At 49.8% G+C, this 23,153-nt stretch overlaps 1 protein-coding gene across 1 annotated transcript; it reads left to right on the top strand.

Moving 5' to 3' along the window:
- The first annotated feature begins 12,233 nt into the window (after positions 1 to 12,233).
- Positions 12,234 to 21,603, top strand: TCF15 (transcription factor 15). The gene is made up of 2 exons (XM_078650440.1): positions 12,234 to 12,927; positions 20,234 to 21,603. The coding sequence occupies exons 1-2, from the start codon at positions 12,454 to 12,456 to the stop codon at positions 20,306 to 20,308; spliced, it is 549 nt and encodes a 182-aa protein (XP_078506566.1). The 5' UTR covers positions 12,234 to 12,453; the 3' UTR covers positions 20,309 to 21,603.
- Positions 21,604 to 23,153: the final 1,550 nt, after the last annotated feature.

Genomic DNA, 23,153 nt, shown 5'->3' on the forward strand with positions numbered 1-23,153 from the left:
GGGCTCCCATTTCTCCAGGAATTCCCGCAGACTGCAGGGTTATGGGCAGGTTACAGGCGCGCGTCGGCGGGAAATAGCCCCCTGGACACCCTCTGCCAAAGAAAGCGTGTTTGGCCAGCACTGCACACATTATTATTTACGATTTGTGTACTGTTCCACGTAAACTCGGTGCTGCACCTGTGAGATGCATCACAATACGGGTGAGGAGGGCCGGGGCAGAGTCAGTTGCATAGCTGTCAAGTTAACCCCGTGCCGTGTGTGACGCCCTCAGCCTTTAATTGATTTTTAGCCAGCAGAAGTTTGTATGCCGAGTTTTCAACGGATACTTTGGGCCCCATTATGATGGCGGGCGGATCGCCACCGCCCGGCCGGCGGTGGCAATCCACCCGCCATCACATTTACCCCTCCCCGCCATATTACCATGGCGGGGGATACCGTGGCGGACGGAAAGTCCGTCCGGCGCTATTCCGCCGGTTGGCAATCGTCACGATTGCCGACCAGGCGGAACTCGGGCACAATATGGTGGCGGTGCCTGGAAGGCACAGCCATCCATATTATGATGCCTGGTGGTACATGTCTTCCATGGCGGCGATTCCGCCATGGGAAGGCAGGTGGGAATTGCTGTGGGGGCCTGTTGCGAGCCCCTGGGTGGGGGCTGCACTTGGGGGGTACCTATGATACCCACCTTCATTGCCATGCACAAGGTGGCAGGCACCGCCGCAATGGGAAGGCAGGTGGGAATTGCTGTGGGGGCCCATTGCGGGCCCTCGAGGGGTTTGGGGGTTGCACTTAGGGGGTACCGGGTACCTATGGTACCCCCTTCATTGCCATGCACAAGGTGGCAGGCACCGCACAGTGCCTGTCACGTTCTGCATGGCAATGCACAACATGCCTCTTTGGCATTGCGGCAGATGCTGCTTACAGCACCGCCCACCGCAATGTCAAAGATGCGGGATGCAACCGCCAGGGTAGCGGTCGCATCCTAATTGGCGGCCGGTCCCAGCACCGCCATCCTAATGGGGCCCTTACTGTTTTAAAGGTGCAACTACAAGTCCCAGAATGCAGTTGCGGTCAGCAAAAAACAAAAAGCAAAGACTGGCTGAAGATGTTACACATGGCCTGAGGCCACTTGCAGCTATGCCGTTGGAAAACAGGTTGAGTCTTGATTGCCACTGGTAATGCTGCTGCCCTGCATCAGGACAGCCTGTTGGAATTATGAGACGTGGGAGGACTAAATTATGCGGTCATGCGGGCTAAATTATGTGGCTAGAAAAGGTAAATTATGAGGCATAATGCGTCGCATTTTGATAGTATTACCTCATTTTGGTCTAATTATTACACACGTTAATACTACCCTCATTTGTACCAGTTCGACACTTAAATACATCAGTAAGTAACAGAAAGGTAAGCAGGCAACCTTTGCAAAGGGCCTCCCACTGCCACGTTTTTAATAACTTTAGACCCGTTAGAGCTAGAAAGATTCTTTTATTAAAATCTGTGTTATGCAGCAGATGATGGATTATGTAGCAAATTCATAATTATGCCGAAAACTCCAGAGCCACAAAAACCTATATTTCCAGTGGCACTGGCCTGAACCCGAAATGATGCGGCAGCTTGTGGCTTTGATGTGACTGACTTTTCCCAGTCCTACTAATCATCAAAGGCGTGGATCTAAAGGAGAGAAGCTCCTTATTTCGCAAGAATCCAGCTCATCACCCTTTCTTGGTGATCCTCTTTGTGGTGCGTCTTATAGATAATACCTAAACATATCTGCTAAGTGGCCTGATGTCTTTTGTGACATTTGGTATGCCCTGGCATTTAAGCCAATAGTTCTTTGTATGCTGGCATTTTCAGCCCACACTTACAAAGCAGAAAGCTCAACTACAAGTCCCAGAATACAACATGGTGTCGCCTAAATGCCAAGCCTGACTGATATCAAACAGACACATACCCACAGAACAGCTATGCTTAAGGCAAGGCCTGCTCGCATATATGGAGTTGTTGCCAGGGGTGTAGCTTGGTCAGTAAGACTGTGGGGGTGTGAGCTTCAGATTTTCCGAAAATCACGCTAGGACATTATGTTAATTATTATATGAGAAGCAGCACATGAGGGGGGACTTAAGTGCAAGTGGAAAGGAGTGCAGATTTTGAGGGGGTACGTAAAACACAGTAGTATGTAAAATAACCATGTCTTTAACACCTTCAAAACAGAGATGAGTGATTGTGTGTGTTTTTGTCTGAGTGAGTATTTAAAATTCCCAAGTGAAATCCGACAGACACCTTACCATATTTATTTTATTTGAAAAGTTTTATAAAGCGCAGACATGACGGCAAAGGGTATCAGAATGCTATACAAACAGTATGTAAGATGGACAAGTAAAGGTAGTACATTAATAAATGTAGGTAGTCAGGGGAACATGGGTAATAGGGGAAAGAGCAAATCAGACAAGATTAAGTAACAAAACATTATAAGAGTATCATTGAGCATTAAAAACCAAAAACAACTGCAACTCATTGACTTCAGGACTATTTCTGCAGGTAACTGTTCAGGAGCAACACTTTGAATGTGGCAATCGAGGGGTTGGATCTGATTTCAGAAGGGAGAGCGTTCCAAATTCTAGGAGCAAGACCAGAGAAGGCTTTCCTTGTTGAATTGTTGTGGTTTTCGCAGTAGGTTGTTGGAACTTCTAAGGGTTCGAAAGCTCCTACACCCAACTATTTATCAAGTAATATATTTATTAGGGGGCGTGTAACATCCCAAATACCTCCCCCCCGCCCCCTGAAGCTACACCCCAGGTTGTTGCACAGTCGTTCTGGCATTTCAGGGGGTCAAAACAAAAGTCAGAAGCATATTTAGTTAATACAGAAGATGGACAGAGGACTGTATGGTGGGGTGGGTGTTCTGAAGTGGGTTTTGTTTTAAAGACACCAGAAAAGATGACAAAGTCTTGAGGAAAGACACACCTGAAAACAATGATTTGTAGATGGGCCATTCAGGACAGGAGACAGTGCCCGTAATGGCCTAGTGAGGGGGTCAATCTACGGTTTGGGCAGAGTGGTAGCACCACAGGCGATAGTATCTCAAGTTCTACCTTGATGTGGCAATGCACCTGATAAAACAAAATGTTTGTAGATGCACAATTCTTCCTCCTTCTAAAAGCAAAAAGAAAATGTGCAAGTCCAGACAACTCGTGATGTCTGATAACTAAGGTGGAGAGAGCAGTAGAAGTGGTACCTCTGACCTGGTGTCTCCCACTCCACTTTCCAGCCATCTTAGAATGAGGGTCTAAACTCTCATGGTAACTTAGTCAAGGCCAAATCCATTTTGGGCATCCCTGGCCCTCATAAACAAACTTCCTCATAGGACATGCCCATTAACAATACCACAGTATCAAGCCTATTGTGTCACCCAACTCTCGGCAACACCTCACATGACAGCAGTAGCGGCCGGTGGTGGGAGTGCTGTGGGCAGTGAGGCGGGGATGGAGCAGGGTGGGGGGTAGTAAACTATGGAATACGGCCCAACGGAGGTAAGTAAACAAATAAATAAATAAAACAACTTTGTTGGAAGCGCTGAATCGCATTTGGCAACGCAGTGCGCGCAATGAAATTTGTTTTATTTATTTATTTGTTTTCTTTCCTCTGTTCGGCATTATGCCGTAGTTTACTACTCCCCCTGCTCCACCCCAGTCCCGCCCCACTGCCCCGCAGCACTTCCATCACCGGCCGCTGCTGCATGACAGTGTCATTGAGGAAGGTTATGTATGGGCAGATCACCCTACCTTTGTGCCTTATGTGGGGGGGGTGGCACAACTGTATTCCTTCCCTGAGCAGCAGAGAGGTCGTAATGCAGAGCCAGGCTGGCCGTAGCGGGCATCGGGTGTTTTCCTGGGAGGCTGGAAGGGTTGGGGCCAGTTTTGCAGAAGTGGGGGCTCGTTTTTAGGTCGAGGACCGTAGGCTGTGCTTGCGCAGTTCGGTCCGAAGATTTAATGTTTTTTAGTTAGGGGGCTTGAACCCGCCCCTCTTCTCCGTTGGCTGGCCTCGTAAATGCTGGCCAGCCATTGGAGGAGAGGGGCGTCACTCCCTTTAAGCCCCGTCTTTTCTGGATTTGAGGCGTGTTTTTTGCGTTCTTTCTCACCGTGACGTCATCCGTCACTCAACAAAAAACACGCCCCCGAATGCAAAAATGGCGGCGCTTTCCCTTTTCCCGACCACCATCTGACTTCCCATCTTAGACATTCTCCCGCCCCCTCTCGTCGTCAAAGCCCCTCCCACAGTCCACACCTAATCCCCGCAGACTCCTGCCCTCCGAGATTTCTCCACCTCTGAGACTGCCTCCCAGACTTTACACTCCCCGTCACCTTGGAAAAGAAAACCTCGGAGCTCTGCTTCCAGGCTTGGACCCTCCGCAGAACCACCATAGCTGGTACCAAGGTGAGTGAACAAGGAGCCCGGACTGTCAGTGCAGAGCAGGCCCGCACATCCCCAATGATAATACTGTCCTTCCGAGCCTTACATTCATGTGCATTGGACTGGTGGAGTGCATCGGGAAACTGGTTATCTCTTCTAAATACTAAGGTGGGGAAATGAGGGTTGGGCGGTGGGTACGCCAGCTGCGCTTCACCTGACAGGCGTGCAGATGTGACCAGGCACTCCTGTCATATAACGTACGTACGTTTCCCGTTTGCTGGTTGGTATAATTTATTTACGTTCCAAGCACGTGGGATTCTGTTTTAATTGTGCTGACTGTCCTCGTGGGTGGATGGATGTTCTCTGTGAGTGTTCTCTGCTCATCGGTCGATATTTCGTATGTACCTTCTGTGCTCAAGGTTCTTGTTTTCTGTGGATCGGTGGATCTTATGCTCCTGCTGAGCTGTTCCGTGCTCACGGCTCTGTGTTTTGTATGTACATGCCGTTATGTCGATCACGCACATGTGCGTACTGTGTTCATGGTTCATTGTTGCAGAAACATGTTGTGTTCACAGGGTGCTTACTTTGTATGCACATTCAGTATGTATATAAAGTATCTGCACCTGGCTCATTCATACATGCGTTCTTTGCTCACATGTTGCTATTTGTATGTCTGTTTATTTTAATTCTCACCTACAGATGGCTAGAGAACAATGTGTTTGAGTGAAGGCTTGGGGTCAGGCGGTTTTGCTGAAGGATGGAAACATTTTCCGTTCCAAGATGGCGGCGGAGCCAGGAGAGGTGAAGGCAATAGCGTGTTTAGAAATAGACGAAAGACTGCCGGAAATGTCCGTCTTTTATTTCCATCCTTGCCACCCTCTCCTCCTTGTTCTCCGTTGCTACGCGTGATCGGTGAGCCAGAGCACAGAGGCCTCCATCGCCCCTTCCCAGACCCGGGCACCGCCGTGACAGGCGCCCCTCGCGGGGTAAGTGTGCCTGCTTTCTTTGTGGGCTGTGGCTCGGTTGGGAGTAGCTGCTTGCAAGCTGCTAGGAGATCCTGCATTCATGGCCTAAGCCCCGGGCTATGGTTTACCTCTCTGAATTTGAGAGCCGGTTCTGTGTATCTTGGCCTGTGCACCCCAGGTCCTCATAAAACACCCCTATGCATGGGCGTGCATTGAGAAGGAAATAAGCATGTTTGTCTTCTAGGCAAAGGCCAAGCCCGGCCCCACCCCCTCCTTTGGACCCTGGCAGAGTTTCATAGTGGGGGCGTTGGAGGGAATCACGCAAGGTAGTACCAATATATTACCACGCTAGATGTTTACGTTTGCCTTATGTTTTTGGAGGAGCAGCAAGAGGCGATGTTGTACCTACTTACCTTTGGTTGTACGTTTATGTCTGGCAGGACTTTACATTCTACGTTCTCCAGCCACCAAACAGAAACAGGTGCTCAAAGGTGCTATTTCAATAGTATTAACAGGCCACACTCTGTGATTTGAAAGCAGACTGCCTGGCCTCATTTCAAGGCGTTGTTCAATCTGACCCCTTTCCCCAGGTTATATGGGGATCCAGATCGGTCTAGAATAAAAAAATAGGTCGGTCCGAGCGTCATAAAAAAAAAATAGTGGCACACATTTGCTGAGTACGTCTTTTTTGAGATCCTTGCATGGTTAGTACTTGTGTGGGTGGACAGGGGTAACTGGCCCGGTGAAGCTATTCGTTCCCCATCCTTCCTGCCGTGACTTCTTGGCTCTTGCAGACCTGCTGACAGTCTTATACCAGTAAGCCTACTTAGGGAACATGTTGCTTTGTTTTACTTGATGCCTGTATTTTCTAGTCTTTGATGAATTGTGTCGGGTATAATGTCCCTTGCCTGAGCGGCTACCATGTGTATGTATTTCCAAGGGGGAGATGGGCTATACTTTAACTGAGGAACACTGCCTTGATTTCATACTTGAGGGGTGAGACTCAAGGCTTAATGAGGAGTGCCTAGCCATATGGTCATTACATATATCTATCAGTGATGGCATGATGCCTTTAGTTAGCAGAAGCTTGGATCATAAGTGGCTCTGGCTGTGTGTGGCTCTGTCTGTGTGTGACTGTGTGTGTGTGTGGCTCTGTGTGTGTGTGTGGCTGTGTGTGTGTGTGGCTCTGTGTGTGTGTGGCTCTGTGTGTGTGTGTGGCTCTGTGTGTGTGTGTGGCTTTGTGTGTGTGTGTGTGGCTCTGTGTGTGTGTGTGTGTGGCTCTGTGTGTGTGTGTGTGTGGCTCTGTGTGTGTGTGTGGCTCTGTGTGTGTGTGTGTGGCTCTGTGTATGTGTGGCTCTGTGTGTGTGTGTGTGGCTGTGTGTGTGGCTCTGTGTGTGTGTGGCTCTGTGTGTGTGGCTCTGTGTGGATAGCTTTTTTTGTAGGTGGCTCTATGTGTGGGTGGCTCTGTCTGTGTGAGGGTGGCTTTGTGTAGGTGGCTCTATGTGAATGACTGTGGGTGGCTCTGTGTGGGTGGCTCTGTATGTGTGTGTGGGTGGCTTTGTGTGTGTGGCTCTGTGTGGGTGTAAATGCAATAGGTCATGCATTTGCGAGCGATTAAGCTATTGGCATTGTAAATGACAATGCCATTTATTTAACGATTAAGCTATTGCAATGTAAATGACAATGCCATTTCTTTATGATTTAAAAAAAAAAGTCATGAGCAATGCCAATAGCTCTACCTTTAATAATGCTGAGACCATTGCATTGTAAATGCTTGTTTGTCACTGAGAAAGAGTTTAGCAGAGTTGCTACAATATTACCTCCCAGTAACAAAAGCAGCAGCACTTCGCACTTACACCCCTGTCCGGGGAGGGGTGGTGGTGGGGGCGGTCCTACAAAATTGCCAGGGCTGCTTTGGGTTTCATCTCTTCACAACTCCAGCAGTGGTTGTAGTAGCGGTGCCAAGAGCATGAGTGCAAGAAATGAAAATATCGACTCTGTCTGCTTGCTGGTAGCAATACAGTCATCTTTGAAGCTCTGGGCCCCGGTGCCAGTGTACCTGCTGCACTATTGATAGCTACACTCCTCAACTTCTAATCCTTCATTACGAGTTGGCTGAAATTCCCATTTTGATGGAAAACTCCAGTATTGGCCTGAAATATGCATTAGAAGCTGTGTGTTAAAACTGGAGTGACCTTGTGTAATTTTAAGCTGTACATGCCTCAGACAGGTTAGATTGGGTACTGTACACTACCGGACAAGAGCCTTTTTCCTCGGGCATCCCCGAGGGCCTCATTTATGAAAAGTGGTGCATTGCTGGGCAAAAAAAGAGATGCGTCACTTTTCATAGCGCCATCCTTATGACACCATGGATGCGTCGTATTTACAATATGGCGCTCCGTGGCCCAAGGACTTACAGATATGTCTGGAATAGTGACGTACCTGGTGGCGCAAAATGATGCATTGCTGGAGTGTGTCGGATAACTGATGCAACTCCAGCAAAGTGTCATTTACACATGGGCAAGTCCCAGGTGAAAAGTCCTATGTCCCTCCTTACTCCTGCTTGAAGCAGGCGTAAGGATTGTGACGCAGTCAAGTGGTAGAAGTGGCGCAGTGAAATCTCATAGATTTCACTGCGTCACTTCTACAAGGCTTTGTAATAGAGGAAAGCCCACCCGGCATACATTATACCTGAAGCAGGTATAATGTAGCGCAGGCCTTTGCAAAGTGACGCTTCTTTCTAGAGGCGTCACTTTGTAAATAAGGGGCAGTGTGGTTAATTGTTTATGCCGCCGCAGCATCACAAAAAACTGACACAACTGCCGCACAAGCCCTACATAAATAAGGGCCCGAGTGTGCAACCTCACCCGCCCACTTCCATTTGTGTCTGGCATGTAGGGAAAGTCTTGTAAATCTCATCATTGGTCACTTCCGGAGGAGCCTCCTTGCCTTGATTTATGGATGAACAGGCAGTTCAAACCACCTGGTGTGGTAAGTAGTAGGCGCATGACAGGCCATCAGGTTTCTGAAATATTCCCTCTTCTGCATTTGAAGCTGATCCTTGTGGTCAATGAATAATTTCACGCTGCTTCTCTGGAAGCTCTGTCTTCTATGGTAAGTGATTCATTGGGTTTCCAGAATAGAAGGTTTGCAGCTCTGGTTTCTATTTTAACAAATAGCTGCATTATTAGAATGAGAGGCTTGATCCCCAATAAGGTCAACTAGGCCACAAGTACCAGACTGCAAAAAAATAATAATCAAGCATTGGCAAAGCCACTAGGCCTGGCCTAAGCAAATAGTGTGATGGTTATTTCTTGTATTGCAAGCATATGCCATAAAAAGCAATAAAGAGGCCTCATTCCGCAACCTAAATGTGCCAGCCATGTGCTTGCAGTAAAACAGTTAAATGAAAAAAATAACCTGTAAATATAATTTCACTAGAGCAGTAGTGGTGCTTCACATCAGGCAGATGTACTTGGAAAAGTTATAGAACCCTTTTTTTCTTTTAACGCACTTTACAGGAAAAATATGTTTCTTGTAGGTTTTTTGTTTACAGTAACTCATTGCTTCTTGAGTTGGTATGACTCATTGTGTCTAGGATGGAGTAACAGAATGGTTCAGGGACAGGTGTAACCAAATATTTCTCACTGCTTTAGTTGGAACAGCTACTTAATCATTCAGGTGGAGTAGTTGGGCTAACAGGTTACCCTTTGGTTTGCAGAAACTGATTTCTTGTGTTGGTGTAAATGAATCCTTCATGGTTGGAGTACATGATTACTTTTTGTTTTGAAGTCAATTATTACTTCACGAGTTTGAGTGAAAGATTTCCTATTGGTCAGGAGCAACTAATTGTTTGTTGGTTTGTAGTAAATGGTTTCTTGTTGCTTCTCAGTGACTGCTAAATCTTGGTTCGGCGTAGCTCATTACCTGGGTTGGGGTGACTGATTACTTGTTAGGTTGACTAATCCTCAAATATTAGTTTCAGAGATACTCATTAATTCATGGACTGGAGTGACTGATGATTTCCTGGGTTAGTGTGACCGACTACTGCTTGACTTTAAGTAACTGATTCCTCCTAAGGCTATAGTAATACATTACTTCTCGGATTGGTGTGTCTGATTACTGCTTAGATTAGAGTAATCCCTTGCTACTTTAGTTGGAGCAACTCTTTAATTATTGAAATGGACTAACAAAAACACTTATCGGTTTTTAATATCAATTGCTTCTTGAGTTGGAGTAACTGGTAGGTTCTTGGTGCAGACAAAACTGAATGCTTAAGTAGTGGCAAACAGAAATGTGTTGGTTTGCAGTAAATGGTTACTTCTTGATTCGGTGTAACTAATTACATCTTAGAATGGAATAACCCATAACTATTTGGCACAGAGTCAATGATTACATTTTGTTCTGGGATAATGTATTACTTCTTGGGTTGAAACAAAAGAATAGTCTTCTGTGGTTTAAGTAACGAGTTACTCTGTGGCTCATTTTATACATGAACAACATTATAGTTTAATAAATAAAACACAGGAGAAGGTTTTCTACAGCACACATCCTGAAGTCATGTATTTCAAAGTCCTCTTATATTTGATAATGAAGAAAAATTAAGGAACGTAAAATAAATCAATTGCCTAGTATCACACAATTAGATAAAGTGGGGAAGCTGGGATGAATGCCAGGTTTTCTGATTTTACATTGTACAATTCAGCCTCTAGATCAGTGATCTTCAAACTTCTTAAAGCCACGCCCCCCTAGTGAAAAAATAAAATTCATAAGGCACACCCTCACTAAATTGGCAATGTTTAAATACGTCTCGACTTATTTAAACTCAAAACATATTTAAACATTGCTGGTAAATTCTGTCACCGTTTAAAAAATCCATCCAATTACATGATTGCCAAATATACTATTCTGGTCAGGCAGGCCTTACTATTGCGAAAAAGTATCCACAGTGAGACTATTAGAACCTAAAATGCATATATCTTTCCAGACGAGGCTATAGCGCCTGCTAGTAGGTTTCACACGTATCTTGTGTGGTAGGCGCTGTCTGCCTAAACATGATCTTTCCTTTATGGCGCGCCAGCGTGGCCAGGAAGAGGTTAAGAAAAGGGTGTGAAAGGATGCTCAGAGCATAGGCCAGAACCCACTATTCTCTGGCTGCAGCTCAGACAGCTGGAAATGTTTCTTTTTAGGCGATTATTTCAATCAAAAACTCAGCCTAACGTCACCACGTGCAGGCAACCTCGTTTCTTACGCACCTCTCTAGGCCAGAGGAAGGCACCTGTCAGATATGTCGTTCATTGGCTGTTACCGGTGCACGGGCCCACAGTTTTTTCATGGAAGCCCGAAGTCGATTGGCCGAACGCTGCTGAAAGGAGTCTGCGGAGACTTAATTCCACCTCGCGCCCCCATCTTCCACCACCACCCTACACCTCGTGTGCTTTTACCTCACTTTCGAAAGTTTTTGTTCACCCCGGTTTTTTCCCTCTGGCTCTGTTTCCTATTTTGCGCTCCGTTTTTCTCCCCTCCATTTCTTTTGCGTTGGGTAAAAAAAAAGCCCAGGTCCACAGAAATGAGAGCCAACTGCAACCACCGGCTCAAATTAAGCAAGCATTTAAAATGAGGTAAGGTTTTTCAACAAAGTCCACTTGGCAAACCACATTCAATTCCGCTTTCAGATAAACCAGGCCGTCCTCGTGTTCCACAGTAGCAGACAGGGTTTTGCAGTAAATTAATATATCCTGTCCTGTACTTAGGGTGGGTCTTCGATGTCAGAGGGGGCCTGGGTTGGGCTCCTTGCAGGGCTCGGCCCCTCCCAGTGTTTATATACATAGCCCCCTGTGTCCTCTCGTCAGAGATCACGGCTGAGGCAACAGCTGCAGGCTGCAAGGATAAACAGCTGGGGGGGAGGGAGCGCAGGACTTGGGGCCACCTCTTCACGCCCTCGGCCAGGAAAGAGCAGCATTCACCGGGGGAAGACGGCTCCGGCAGCAGCCTCGGCTTCCCGACCTCACCCTCGAGTGCACCGCACGGCCCGGAGCCAGAGAAGGCGGGAGGGACATCTAGGCAACGAGTGGGCGCCCCCCAACCCCTCCAAAAACGCAAAGCCCTGCACCGGCGACAGACCCTCTCCCTACACCAGCTCTCTGGGAGCCCTGAGGCGAAGTGACGGGCTTAGGACCTCGGGCCAAGCTCGACTGGTTGGGAAATCTCACGTCACATTAACTAGTTGGGAACCCTACGGTCAGACCAACTTGAATCAGCGCTGTCAGGCTGTGGAATCCCCATCACAGCCAACTGGTTGGTCCATCCAAGTTTGAAGAACCCTACATCGGCCCAGTGGTCATCAAAACCTACTTCAGACGTCTACTGGTTGGGAAGTCTGCATCGACACTTATGGTTGGGTAATTTGCCTACACACCAGCTGATAAGGGGTTGCATGGGTGAGCCTGGATGGTGAACTTTGAGAAACAATTGCTTGGGTAAGGATCTCTGTGGCAACGCTGATTGGTTGTGCCGCAAGGTGGTCGAGGAACCCTACATAGACATTGGCTGTCTGGAGAAACCTACATTGACAGTGGTTGGTTGAGGAAACCTACAGAGTCACTGAGTGGTTGAGGAACCCTTCACTGACAGTGACTGACTGGAGAAACCTACATGGACAGTGGTTGGTTGAGGAAACCTACAGAGTCACTGAGTGGTTGAGGAACCCTTCATTGATACTGACTGACTGGAGAAACCTACATGGACAGTGGTTGGTTGAGGAACCTAACAGTGTCACTGAGTGGCTGAGGAACCCTGCCCTGATACTGACTGACTGGAGAAACCTACATGGACAGGGGTTGGTTGAGGAAACCTACAGAGTCACTGAGTGGTTGAGGAACCCTGCCCTGATACTGACTGACTGGAGAAACCTACATGGACAGTGGTTGGTTGAGGAAACCTACAGAGTCACTGAGTGGTTGAGGAACCCTTCACTGATACTGACTGACTGGAGAAACCTAAATTGACAGCAGTTGGTTGAGGAACCCAACGGTGTCACCAGCTGGTCAGTGGACTCTACGCCTAAGCCACCACAAGCATGGCCTACACCATGCTACGTCCCATTGCCACCCACGTCATGTACCCCGACGTCAGCATGCTGTCGGAGGGCGACGAGGAAAACCGCAGTGAGAGCGACACCTCGGAGCAGTCGTACGGCGAGAGCGCGGCCAAGAGGTGCAAGTTAGGCCGCAAGCCTGGCCAGGTGGTGGTGGTGAAGCAGCGGCAAGCGGCCAATGCCAGGGAGCGCGACCGGACCCAGAGCGTCAACACGGCCTTCACGGCCCTGCGCACCCTCATCCCCACCGAGCCGGTGGACCGCAAGCTGTCCAAAATTGAGACCCTCCGCCTGGCCTCCAGCTACATCGCTCACCTGGCCAATGTCCTGCTGATGGGCGAGGGGTGTCAGGATGGCCAACCATGCCTTGGACCCTTCTACGGTGCCAAGGGGGACCTGCAGGGACGCCAACCCCGCACCATCTGCACCTTCTGCCTCAGCAACCAGAGGAAAGCGGTGAGTTTTGGGCTTAGGGAATGGAGGCCGGGAATCTATGGTGGAGGTGAAAGAGGCTTCAATGGGCGGTCAATATCTGCAGGATGAAGACCACAGGCCTGACAGTGACCATCTACTGGGCAGGGTTAGGGAGGTGGCTACCACTTATGTATGTGTGCGATGAGCAGGGGATACATGGGCAGGGTAAAGACCTCTGGCACCCTAGACAGCATGGCTTGGCTATGGCAGACAGACAGAGTGGGGAACTAGGAACCAATGGACAGTGTGAGGAGCGGGAGCCCATGGGCAGGCAGCGTGAGGGGGTAGAGCCCCACGGACAGACAGTGTGAGGGCGAAGATCCCAAAGACAGACAGTGTGAAGGTCTTGGGCAACACGGACTGTCAGTGTGAGGGCCCCATGACAGACAGTGTGAGGGGCTAGGGTCCCACGGACAGGAAGTGTGTGGGCCCCAAGGACAGACCGTGTGAGGGGCTAGGGTCCCACCGACAGGAAGTGTGTGGGCCCCAAGGACAGACCGTGTGAGGGGCTAGGGTCCCACGGACAGGAAGTGTGTGGGCCCCAAGGACAGACCGTGTGAGGGGCTAGGGTCCCACGGACAGGAAGTGTGTGGGCCCCAAGGACAGACCGTGTGATGGGCTAGGGTTCCAGGGACAAACAGTGTGAGGGCCCCTTGGACAGACAGGGAGAGGAGCGTGGACCCATGGACAGACAGTGTGAGGGCCCCATGGACAGAGTGTGAGGGGCTAGTGTTCCACTGACATACAGTGTGAGAGGCTACGGTCCCATAAACAGACTGTGTGAGGGGCAAGGGTCCCACGGACAGACAGTGTGAGGGGCTAGGGTCTCATGACAGACAGTTGTGAGAGGCTACGGTCCCATAAACAGACAGTGTGAGGGGCTAGGGTCTCATGACAGACAGTGTGAGAGGCTACGATCCCATAAACAGACAGTGTGAGGGGCTAGGATCTCATGGACGGGCAGTGTGAGGGGCTAGGGCCCATGGACAGACGGTGTAAGGGCCCCATTAGCAGACAGTGTGAGAGGCTGGGGTCTCACAACAGACAGTGCGAGGAGCTTGGGTCTCATGGACAGAGCCTGTATGGAACTAGGGACCCACGGACAAAGAGTCTTGAGGAGCGTCGGTCTCCTGGACAGGCAGTGTGAGGAGCTCTTGGGCAGACAGTGTGAGGAGCTCTGGGGCAGACAGTGTGAGGAGCTCTGGGTAGGTAGTGTGAGGAGCTCTTGGGCAGACAGTGTGAGGAGCTCTTGGGCAGGTAGTGTGAGGAGCTCTTGGGCAGACAGTGTGAGGAGCTCTTGGGCAGGTAGTGTGAGGAGCTCTTGTGCAGACAGTGTGAGGAGCTCTTGTGCAGACAGTGTGAGTAGCTCTTGAGCAGACAGTCTGAGGAGCTCTTGGGCAGACAGTCTGAGGAGCTCTTGGGCAGACAGTCTGAGGAGCTCTTGAGAGACAGTGCGAGGAGCTCTTGGGCAGGCAGCGTGAGGAGCTCTTGGGCAGACAGTCTGAGGAGGTCTTGAGAGACAGTGCGAGGAGCTCTTGGGCAGGCAGTGTGAGGAGCTCTTGGGCAGGCAGTGTGAGGAGCTCTTGGGCAGGCAGTGTGAGGAGCTCTTGTGCAGGCAGTGTGAGGAGCTCTGGGCAGACAGTGTGAGGAGCTCTTGGGCAGGCAGTGTGAGGAGCTCTTGTGCAGGCAGTGTGAGGAGCTCTGGGCAGACAGTGTGAGGAGCTCTTGGGCAGACAGTCTGAGGCGCTCTTGGGCAGACAGTGTGAGGAGCTCTGGGCAGACAGTGCGAGGAGCTCTTGGGCAGGCAGGAGCTCTTGGGCAGACAGTGTGAGGAGCTGGGGTCACACGGGCAGACAGTGTGAGGAGTTAGGGTCCCATAAACAGGCAGTGTGAGGGGCTAGGGTCCCACTCATAGACAGTGTGAGGTGCTAGGGCCCATGGACAGACGGTGTAAGGGCCCCATGGGCAGACAGTGTGAGAGGCTGGGGTCCCACGACAGACAGTGCGAGGAGCTTGGGTCTCATGGACAGAGCCTGTATGGAACTAGGGACCCACGGACAAAGAGTCTTGAGGAGCGTCGGTCTCCTGGACAGGCAGTGTGAGGAGCTCTGGGGCAGGCAGTGTGAGGAGCTCTGGGGCAGACAGTGTGAGGAGCTCTGGGGCAGACAGTGTGAGGAGCTCTGGGGCAGACAGTCTGAGGAGCTCTGGGCAGACAGTGTGAGGAGCTCTTGGTAGATAGTGCGAGGAGCTCTTGGGCAGGTAGTGTGAGGAGCTCTTGTGCAGACAGTGTGAGGAGCTCTGGGCAGACAGTGTGAGGAGCTCTTGGGCAGGTAGTGTGAGGAACTCTTGGTAGACAGGGCGAGGAGCTCTGGGCAGACAGTGTGAGGAGCTCTTGGGCAGACAGTCTGAGGAGCTCTTGGGCAGACAGTCTGAGGAGCTCTTGAGAGACAGTGCGAGGAGCTCTTGGGCAGGCAGGAGCTCCTGGGCAGACAGTGTGAGCTCTGGGCAGGCAGTGTGAGGAGCTCTTGGGCAGGTAGAAGCTCTTGGGCAGGCGGTGTGAGGAGCTCTTGGGTAGGTAGTGTGGGGAGCTCTTGGGCAGACAGTGTGAGTAGCTCTTGGGTAGACAGTGTGAGTAGCTCTTGGGCAGACAGTGTGAGGAGCTCTGGGCAGAAAGTGTGAGGAGCTCATGGGCAGAAAGTGCGAGGAGCTCTTGGGCAGGTAGTGTGAGGAGCTCTTGGGCAGACAATGTGAGGAGCTCTTGGTAGACAGTGCGAGGAGATCTTGGGCAGGTAGGAGCTCTTGGGCAGGCGGTGTGAGGAGCTCTTGGGCAGGTAGTGTGACAAGCTCTTGGGCAGGTAGTGTGACGAGCTCTTGAGCAGACAGTGTGAGGGGCTCTTGGGCAGGTAGTGTGAGGAGCTCTTGGGCAGACAGTATGAGGAGCTCTTGGTAGACAGTGCGAGGAGCTCTTGGGCAGGTAGGAGCTCTAGGGCAGGTAGTGTAAGGAGCTCTTGGGCAGACAGTGTGAGCTCTGGGCAGACAGTGTGAGGAGCTCTTGGGTAGATAGTGTGAGGAGCTCTTGGTAGACTGTGCGAGGAGCTCTTGGGCAAGTAGGAGCTCTTGGGCAGGTAGTGTAAGGGGCTCTTGGGCAGGCAGTGTGAGGAGCTGGGGTCACACGGGCAGACAGTGTTAGGAGTTAGGGTCCCATAAACAGGCAGTGTGAGGGGCTAGGGTCCCACTCATAGACAGTGTGAGGTGCTAGGGCCCATGGACAGACGGTGTGAGAGGCTGGGGTCCCACGACAGACAGTGCGAGGAGCTTGGGTCTCATGGACAGAGCCTGTATGGAACTAGGGACCCACGGACAAAGAGTCTTGAGGAGCACCGGTGTCACGGGCTGACAGTGTGAGGGGCTAGGAACTCATGGACAGGCAGTGTGAGGAGCTCTTGAGCAGGCAGTATAAGGAGCTCTTGGGGAGACAGTGTGAGGAGCTCTTGGTAGACAGTGCAATGAGCTCTTGGGCAGGCAGTGTGAGCTCTGGGCAGGCAGTGTGAGCTCAGGGCAGGCAGTGTGAGCTCAGGGCAGATAGTGTGAGGGGCTCTTGGGCAGGCAGTTTGGGGAGCTCTTATGCAGGCAGTGTGGGGAGCTCTAGGGCAGACAGTGTGAGGAGCTCTGGGCAGGTAGTGTGAGGAGCTCTTGGGCAGACAGTAAGAGGAGCTCTGGGCAGGTAGTGTGAGGAGACCTAGGGCAGACAGTGTGAGGAGCTCTTGGGGAGACAGTGTGAGGAACTCTTGGTAGACAGGGCGAGGAGCTCTTGGGCAGACAGTGTGAGGAGCTCTTGGGCAGACAGTGTGAGGAGCTCTTGGGCAGACAGTGTGAGGCGCTCTGGGCAGACAGTGTGAGGAGCTCTTGGGCAGACAGTGTGAGGAGCTCTTGGTAGACAGTGCGAGGAGCTCTTGGGCAGGTAGTGTGAGGAGCTCTTGGGACGACAGTGTGAGGAACTCTGGGCAGACAGTGTGAGGAGCTCTGGGCAGACAGTGTGAGGAGCTCTTGGTAGACAGTGCGAGAAGCTCTTGGGCAGGTAGGAACTCTTGGGCAGGTAGTGTGAGGAGCTCTTGGGCAGACAGTGTAAGCTCTGGGCAGGCAGTTTGAGGGGCTCTTGGGCAGGCAGTGTGAGGAGCTCTTGGTAGACAGTGCGAGGAGCTCTTGGGCAGGTAGCAGTTCTTGGTCAGGTAGTGTGAGGAGCTCTTGAGCAGACAGTGTGAGGAGCTCTTGGGCAGAAAGTGTGAGGAGTTCTTGGGCAGACAGTGTGAGGAGCTCTTGGGCAGGCAGTGTGAGGAGCTCTTGGGCAGGCAGTGTGAGGAGCTCTTGAGCAGGCAGTGGAGGAGCTCTGGGCAGACAGTGTGAGGAGTTCTTGGGCAGACAGTGTGAGCAGCTCTAGGGCAGACATTGTGAGGCGCTTGGGTTCCATATAGAGGTAGACAGTGTGATGAGCTCCTGGGCAGGCAGTGTGGGGAGCTGTTGGCAGGCATTGTGGGGAGCTTAGGCTTCTTGGGCAGGCAGTGTGAGGAGCTTTTGGGTAGACAGTTTGAGGAGCTCTTGGGCAGGCAGTGTTAGGAGCTCTTGGGCAGGCAGTGTGAGGAGCTCTTGGGCAGGCAGTGTGGGAGCTCTTGTGCAGGCAGTGTGAGGAGCTCTTGGCTAGGAAGTGTGAGGAGTTCTTGGGCAGGCAGTGTGAGGAGCTCTTGGGCAGGCAGTGTAAGGAGCTCCTGGGCAGGCAGTGTAAGGAGCTCCTGGACAGGCAGTGTGGGGAGCTTAGGCTTCTTGGGCAGGCAGTGTGGAGAGCTTAGGCTTCTTGGGCAGGCAGTGTGGGGAGCTTAGGCTTCTTGGGCAGTGTGAGGAGCTCCTGGGCAGGCAGTGTGGGGAGCTCCTGGGCAGGCAGTGTGGGAAGCTCCTGGGCAGGCAGTGTGGGGAGCTCCTGGGCAGGCAGTGTGGGAAGCTCCTGGGCAGGCAGTGTGGGGAGCTCCTGGGCAGGCAGTGTGGGGAGCTTAGGGTTCTCGGGCGGGCAGTGTGGGGAGCTTAGGCTTCTTGGGCAGTGTGAGGAGCTCTGGGCAGGCAGTGTGGGGAGCTTGGATTTCTCGGGCAGGCAGTGTGGGGGAGCTTAGCTTTCTTGGGCGGGCAGTGTGGGGATCTTGGGGCTCACACTTGCACCCAGGCAGGCGGGGAGAGCCGCAGCTGGTATGTGCATACAGTCTGAGTGCGAGGAGCCGGGCAGGGGCTTGTCTAGAACGGGGCTCAGGCACCGCCTGGACCGACAGTGCGAGGACAGTCACTCAAGCCACAGTGGTGTGAGTTGGGCCTGGTTCCCGCTTCCCTATTTTCAGCTGGTCACGGCCCCAGCACACTCCTCTCAGCAATAGGAGGCCCGTCGGCTTGTATTGTTTCCGGCCCTAGGCCCGGGCTCCCCTGGATCCTCCAAAACAGGAAAGGGAAGCCCGGAAGCCTGCTCCCGTCCATGCGTTGCTTAGGGTTCTCCAGAGAGCTGCCACCACGGCCCTAGGAAGGGAAACGTTCCTGTTTTGCTGGCCAAAATCATCATCGTGCGCCAAGTGCGTACCCGAAAAATCACCCGCACCCACATCACTGCGAAATGAAACGTCTTTCCGGCGGGCCATCCTCGTCACTTCCTGCTGTTCAGTGACAAGAGTGAACGTCTATGGCGTTGTGTCTTTCATGCACTTGGCAGTTCAGTCTGAATTTAAGGTCTTCATTACGTCAGTTCCGGATAGTAGCAGTTACACCTGGCTGGCTGGTTGGTACATCTGGCCCTGCACTGTACCAGTGCTCTCAGGAGTCAAATCAAATCAAAGATAGCTTTATTCGATTTTACGTTAAAATCATAAAAGCAGATAGAAAGATTACATACAATAAAATGATGACAATTAATTTGAGGGAAGCTGTAGACTATACATGATTCATGAGTATCTAATATCAAAGCTCCCCTTGCACCGAAATACAAAAATAGATCAACAATTAATTAAAATGCAACCATACCATACTCTCAGGGGTCAAGAAGAAAGTGGCAGGTGGTAAAATGGGGGCGGGTTCTCTTTACTTTCTGTAGCTTCTACCCATACCTCCCCTCAGTGGCGTAATTTCAGGGGACGTGTTTGGGGTGTTACGCTCCCCTAACAAAATGTATTTTCTGGTAAAAAGTTGGGTACAGGTGCTTTTAGGCGGGTATGGTGAGGTGACTGTTGGATTTCACCAGGAATTTTTACACAAACACAGACAAAAACACACACTCTCTACCTTTCTGCTTTCAAAGTCTTAAACATTTTTGGTTATTTTACTAAGTATTATGTTTTCTCTCACCCTGCATTGGTCCCCCTTTCCACTGCCCCTTAGCCACTCTCATGTGCTCTCCTTGTCCTATAATGTATTTAAATTTTATATGCCAGCATGATTGTTGGGGAATCTGAAGCGCCCCTCACCCCCCCAATCTTACTGACCAAGTAAGGCACCTGCCACCCCTAGTCCCTCCTCCACAAATAGGAGGGTGCAGAGAGGATGTGGTCGGGATACAGGGTCCACCACGTGATGGTATTGCTAATCAGAGGGTGTATGATGACATTTGCACTATGTTAACTGACACATCATGGGTACCAGAGCATTATGGGAAAGTAGGGAAAGATGCCATTGACAGTGGAGCACCTGGCCACAAAGTTTGCACCATAAAGATCCCGGCTCCCACAGCCCCCATCCATCCATTTTTTCTCCTCAGTCCTCTCTCTATCTCTCGTCTACCTCTCAGGTTGATTTCTCTCTCCCTTCCCCTCCCCCCCTTTCTCTTGAAGCCTCCCTGTGCCTGCTGCACTTAACCTGGTATATGAGGTATGAGGAGTGGCCTAAAAGGCCTATCCGGCCCTGGCCAAAGCATCACTATTAGCTTGTCAGCAGAGCATTTCACATGAAACCTGTGGCAAAGGAGACAGGGATGCTGACACAGATAAATTCAACTAATGGCATGAAGTAACTGGTAGCAGCCAACAGTACTGGGGTTTGAAAGTGGTAGACACGCAGCTATGTAAATCAGAGGCATCTGAGGCTAGACTAAAGTTAGCCCTAAACCCACTCATTTGGGTCATGCGGAACAAGGGAACCTTCTCGCCACCTGTTAAGAGTCAATCTTCTGAAATGTGGATGAGGCTACTAGATGACGTGATGCCTAGCAAGTAGTGGCATCGGATTCTCGTGGAAATGCAGCGCCTAACTATTCCTTCTTTCCTTCTAGGCGGCACGGAAGGAGCACGGCGGTGGTGGTCTCAAGGTCAGAGGGCTGAACTCAATGCGCGTTTCTCAAAGATGATCACTGGAACACCGGCATGCCGGCTGGATCTCTGGACACGAGGAGATGCATCAACAGAAAGTCAACATGAGAAAAACCATCTCTGCCAGTCTCTTGTTGCACATGCACAAACTCACCCAGAGCTCCCTAACATCACTTTTAAGTGAGACTGGGGGGAAGTTACTCGCCATGAGCTCTTCAAGGTCAGACTTCGGAAGATCCTAAGATGCAAGAGAAGCTGTGGCTCCTTTAAATCACATCCTGCGGGACTGGAGCGCAAGAGCTTGCTCCAAGCGTTGTAAGTATACTCAGCAGGACTGGGGCGCCAGAGCTTGCCATGAGCTCCATTATGCTAGCATCTGCACGACTGGTACAATAAAGATTGCTTAGAGTTCTGTAGCATCACTCCTTATGAAGACCGTGAGTAGGAGCTCTGTAAGGTTACCGACCAATCAACTAGCTAGAAGATCCTTAACTTTAAACAACAACAACATGGACTTTCAATTTCCTTGGAGTTCTGTAGTATCTTCTTAAATAAGATCTGTGCACGCAAGTTTGCTTTCAACTTTTTAAGATCACTTCAGCGAGTCAGGGACAATCACATTTACCTATAGCTTTAGTACCTCCATGACGGCATGTTTGAGCAGGACCAGGGTAAGGAGGCATCTTGAGCTCTGAAATGTTACTTGGAACAAACCTTGAACAAACATGAATGTCTTGCTCAGAAAATTCACTTTCAGTGAGAATGGGACAAAAAAGTGGGTCCAGAGGCTGCAACAGAGAAGCTTGCATGGAGCTTTGTGAGATGACTTGTAGCAAGGTGCGTATGCTTGAATGGAGCACCATAAGATGTCTTTTGTAAAATCTGTGACACATAAGCATGCCTGGTGCTCCATTGGATCAATTTCACAGATGGGGTGACACGCAAGCTTGCCTCGAGCTCCCAAGGGATCACTATCTTGAAGACATATTGCATAAATCAGGTGCACACTGGAAAAGCCAACATAACCTGGAGAACTCTTAGGTCACGACTGAAATCTAAGATTAAAAGGTTTATCTGGAGCACTTCTAGATCAAGCATATAGATCCAGGAGACAACATTCAAGTAGACTGGGAGTGATCAAAGTGTGTCTGGCACGTGCTCCTCTACCCAAAGCCTTCCACTCTCCTCACAAGAAGTATACACAGCTGCAGACAGGCATGTGACAACTTGACACCACTGGGAAGGAAAGCCGAGCCAGTAGAAATGTACGTCAATGAACTGTATATATGTTTCTAGTGTAATAGATGATATTAATGATAAATCAGAGTATTGCAAGAGGTGTTTATTTTGTTATTTGTTTATTGTTTGAAAATAAAATTATTTTTTCTCATCCCTTGGTATATATTTTTTTCTTTCTATTTTTACATGTTTTAGAAGGTGTTGTGCAGCTCTGAAATCTACAAGCAACATGGTTTACTTTTATTTCCAGTTTTTGTTTTCAAATGTAAAAATCTACGACACTTTCAATATTTATTTTTCCAAATTTTCATTGGTCTTAATTATTAACTGAGAGTCCCCAGGGCACTGATGGACCCCAAGTTGTGGAATAGGGTGAATAACGACTCGGTGGCTAATTCACAAAAGTCTTTTTGATTATGGTACATAGTAATGCAGGAGTACTTTTTAATGTACATGCCTTTGTGAATCAGCAGTAATGCATCCAACTCTCAATTAGTAAAAGTGCAAGGCAGCACAGTTCCTCCTATGTATACTAATTGCATATGAATATTCCATCAGCATTCTCTTTTTATTCCCATTTTTTGGTGTATTCAGTCAATCTTACAAAAGCATGTGAGAGTATCACTTTGCGTACTCAAAATGTCTCTGAGATTGGGCTCCATTGTATTATAGCCGCCTCGAGGGTGAGGGGATCTCTCTTGTTGTTGGTAAGGCTCCATGGTGTTACTGTGGCCACTGAGGGAATCCCTTATGATGTGCATTGGGCCAAGGGATGATCCTCTTTGATCTCGCCTCTGTGGGTTGGGGCAGTAATTGTACAGTAGTCTCTGTGGATTCTAGCAGGCCACGCCTTAGGGCTCTGGTGTGCCCCCTGAATATTGAAGATGGAATACTTTGATATAAGAATACCGATTATAGTATAGTTGAGTATAGTAAGTATAGATTTTTCTCTACCTAACTCCACATCTTTGTACCTTGATGAAATCCATCTATCTATCTAAAGTACATAGATGTGGAGTTAGGAATAGTAAATCTATATGTACCTTTCAACATTTTGGTCTTTGATATTTTGTCCACGACATTCTTGAGTCGTGATATCAGAGTTTGCAAGGACATTATACAAACCACTGTAACCATGCCAAGAACTATTCTAAAGGGGCTAACCCTTCTGTCACAGCCCAGCTAAACTAGTCCCTGCTGGTATGCTCTGTACGACCAGGCCCCAGGCTGCCCTTCTTTGCAGGGGAGAGCCTCATTTTGCAAGTGAACAACTGAGTGACTCCCACCGGTTTGATGTGACCTGACAATCTACGCCACAGGGCAAGTCTCTTTCACAAAGCAAAGTTTCTCTGGTGGATCCTAGGATTAGGAGTATTTAGAATTTGCATCTCTTTGGGGAAAGTAGGATGGACAAAGCCTTGAAACAGTCCTGAATGTTTTAATGTATTGATGGGGCCTATAAGTGGCCGAAAAGCAACTTTTTTTATTTTTAACTTGCTTTTTGGAACATTCAAAGTTGAAAGGGGTAATATTGTGGGTTAGAAACAGACATGGATTTAAGTATTCAGTAACTGACTGACCAGGGTATATGTGAAACGGGAAAAAGAACAATAAATGGCAGGTCAAGACCTCTTTCAAGACATT

This window comes from Lissotriton helveticus, chromosome 7 (assembly GCF_964261635.1).
Source record: "Lissotriton helveticus chromosome 7, aLisHel1.1, whole genome shotgun sequence".
Lineage (NCBI taxonomy): Eukaryota > Metazoa > Chordata > Amphibia > Caudata > Salamandridae > Lissotriton > Lissotriton helveticus.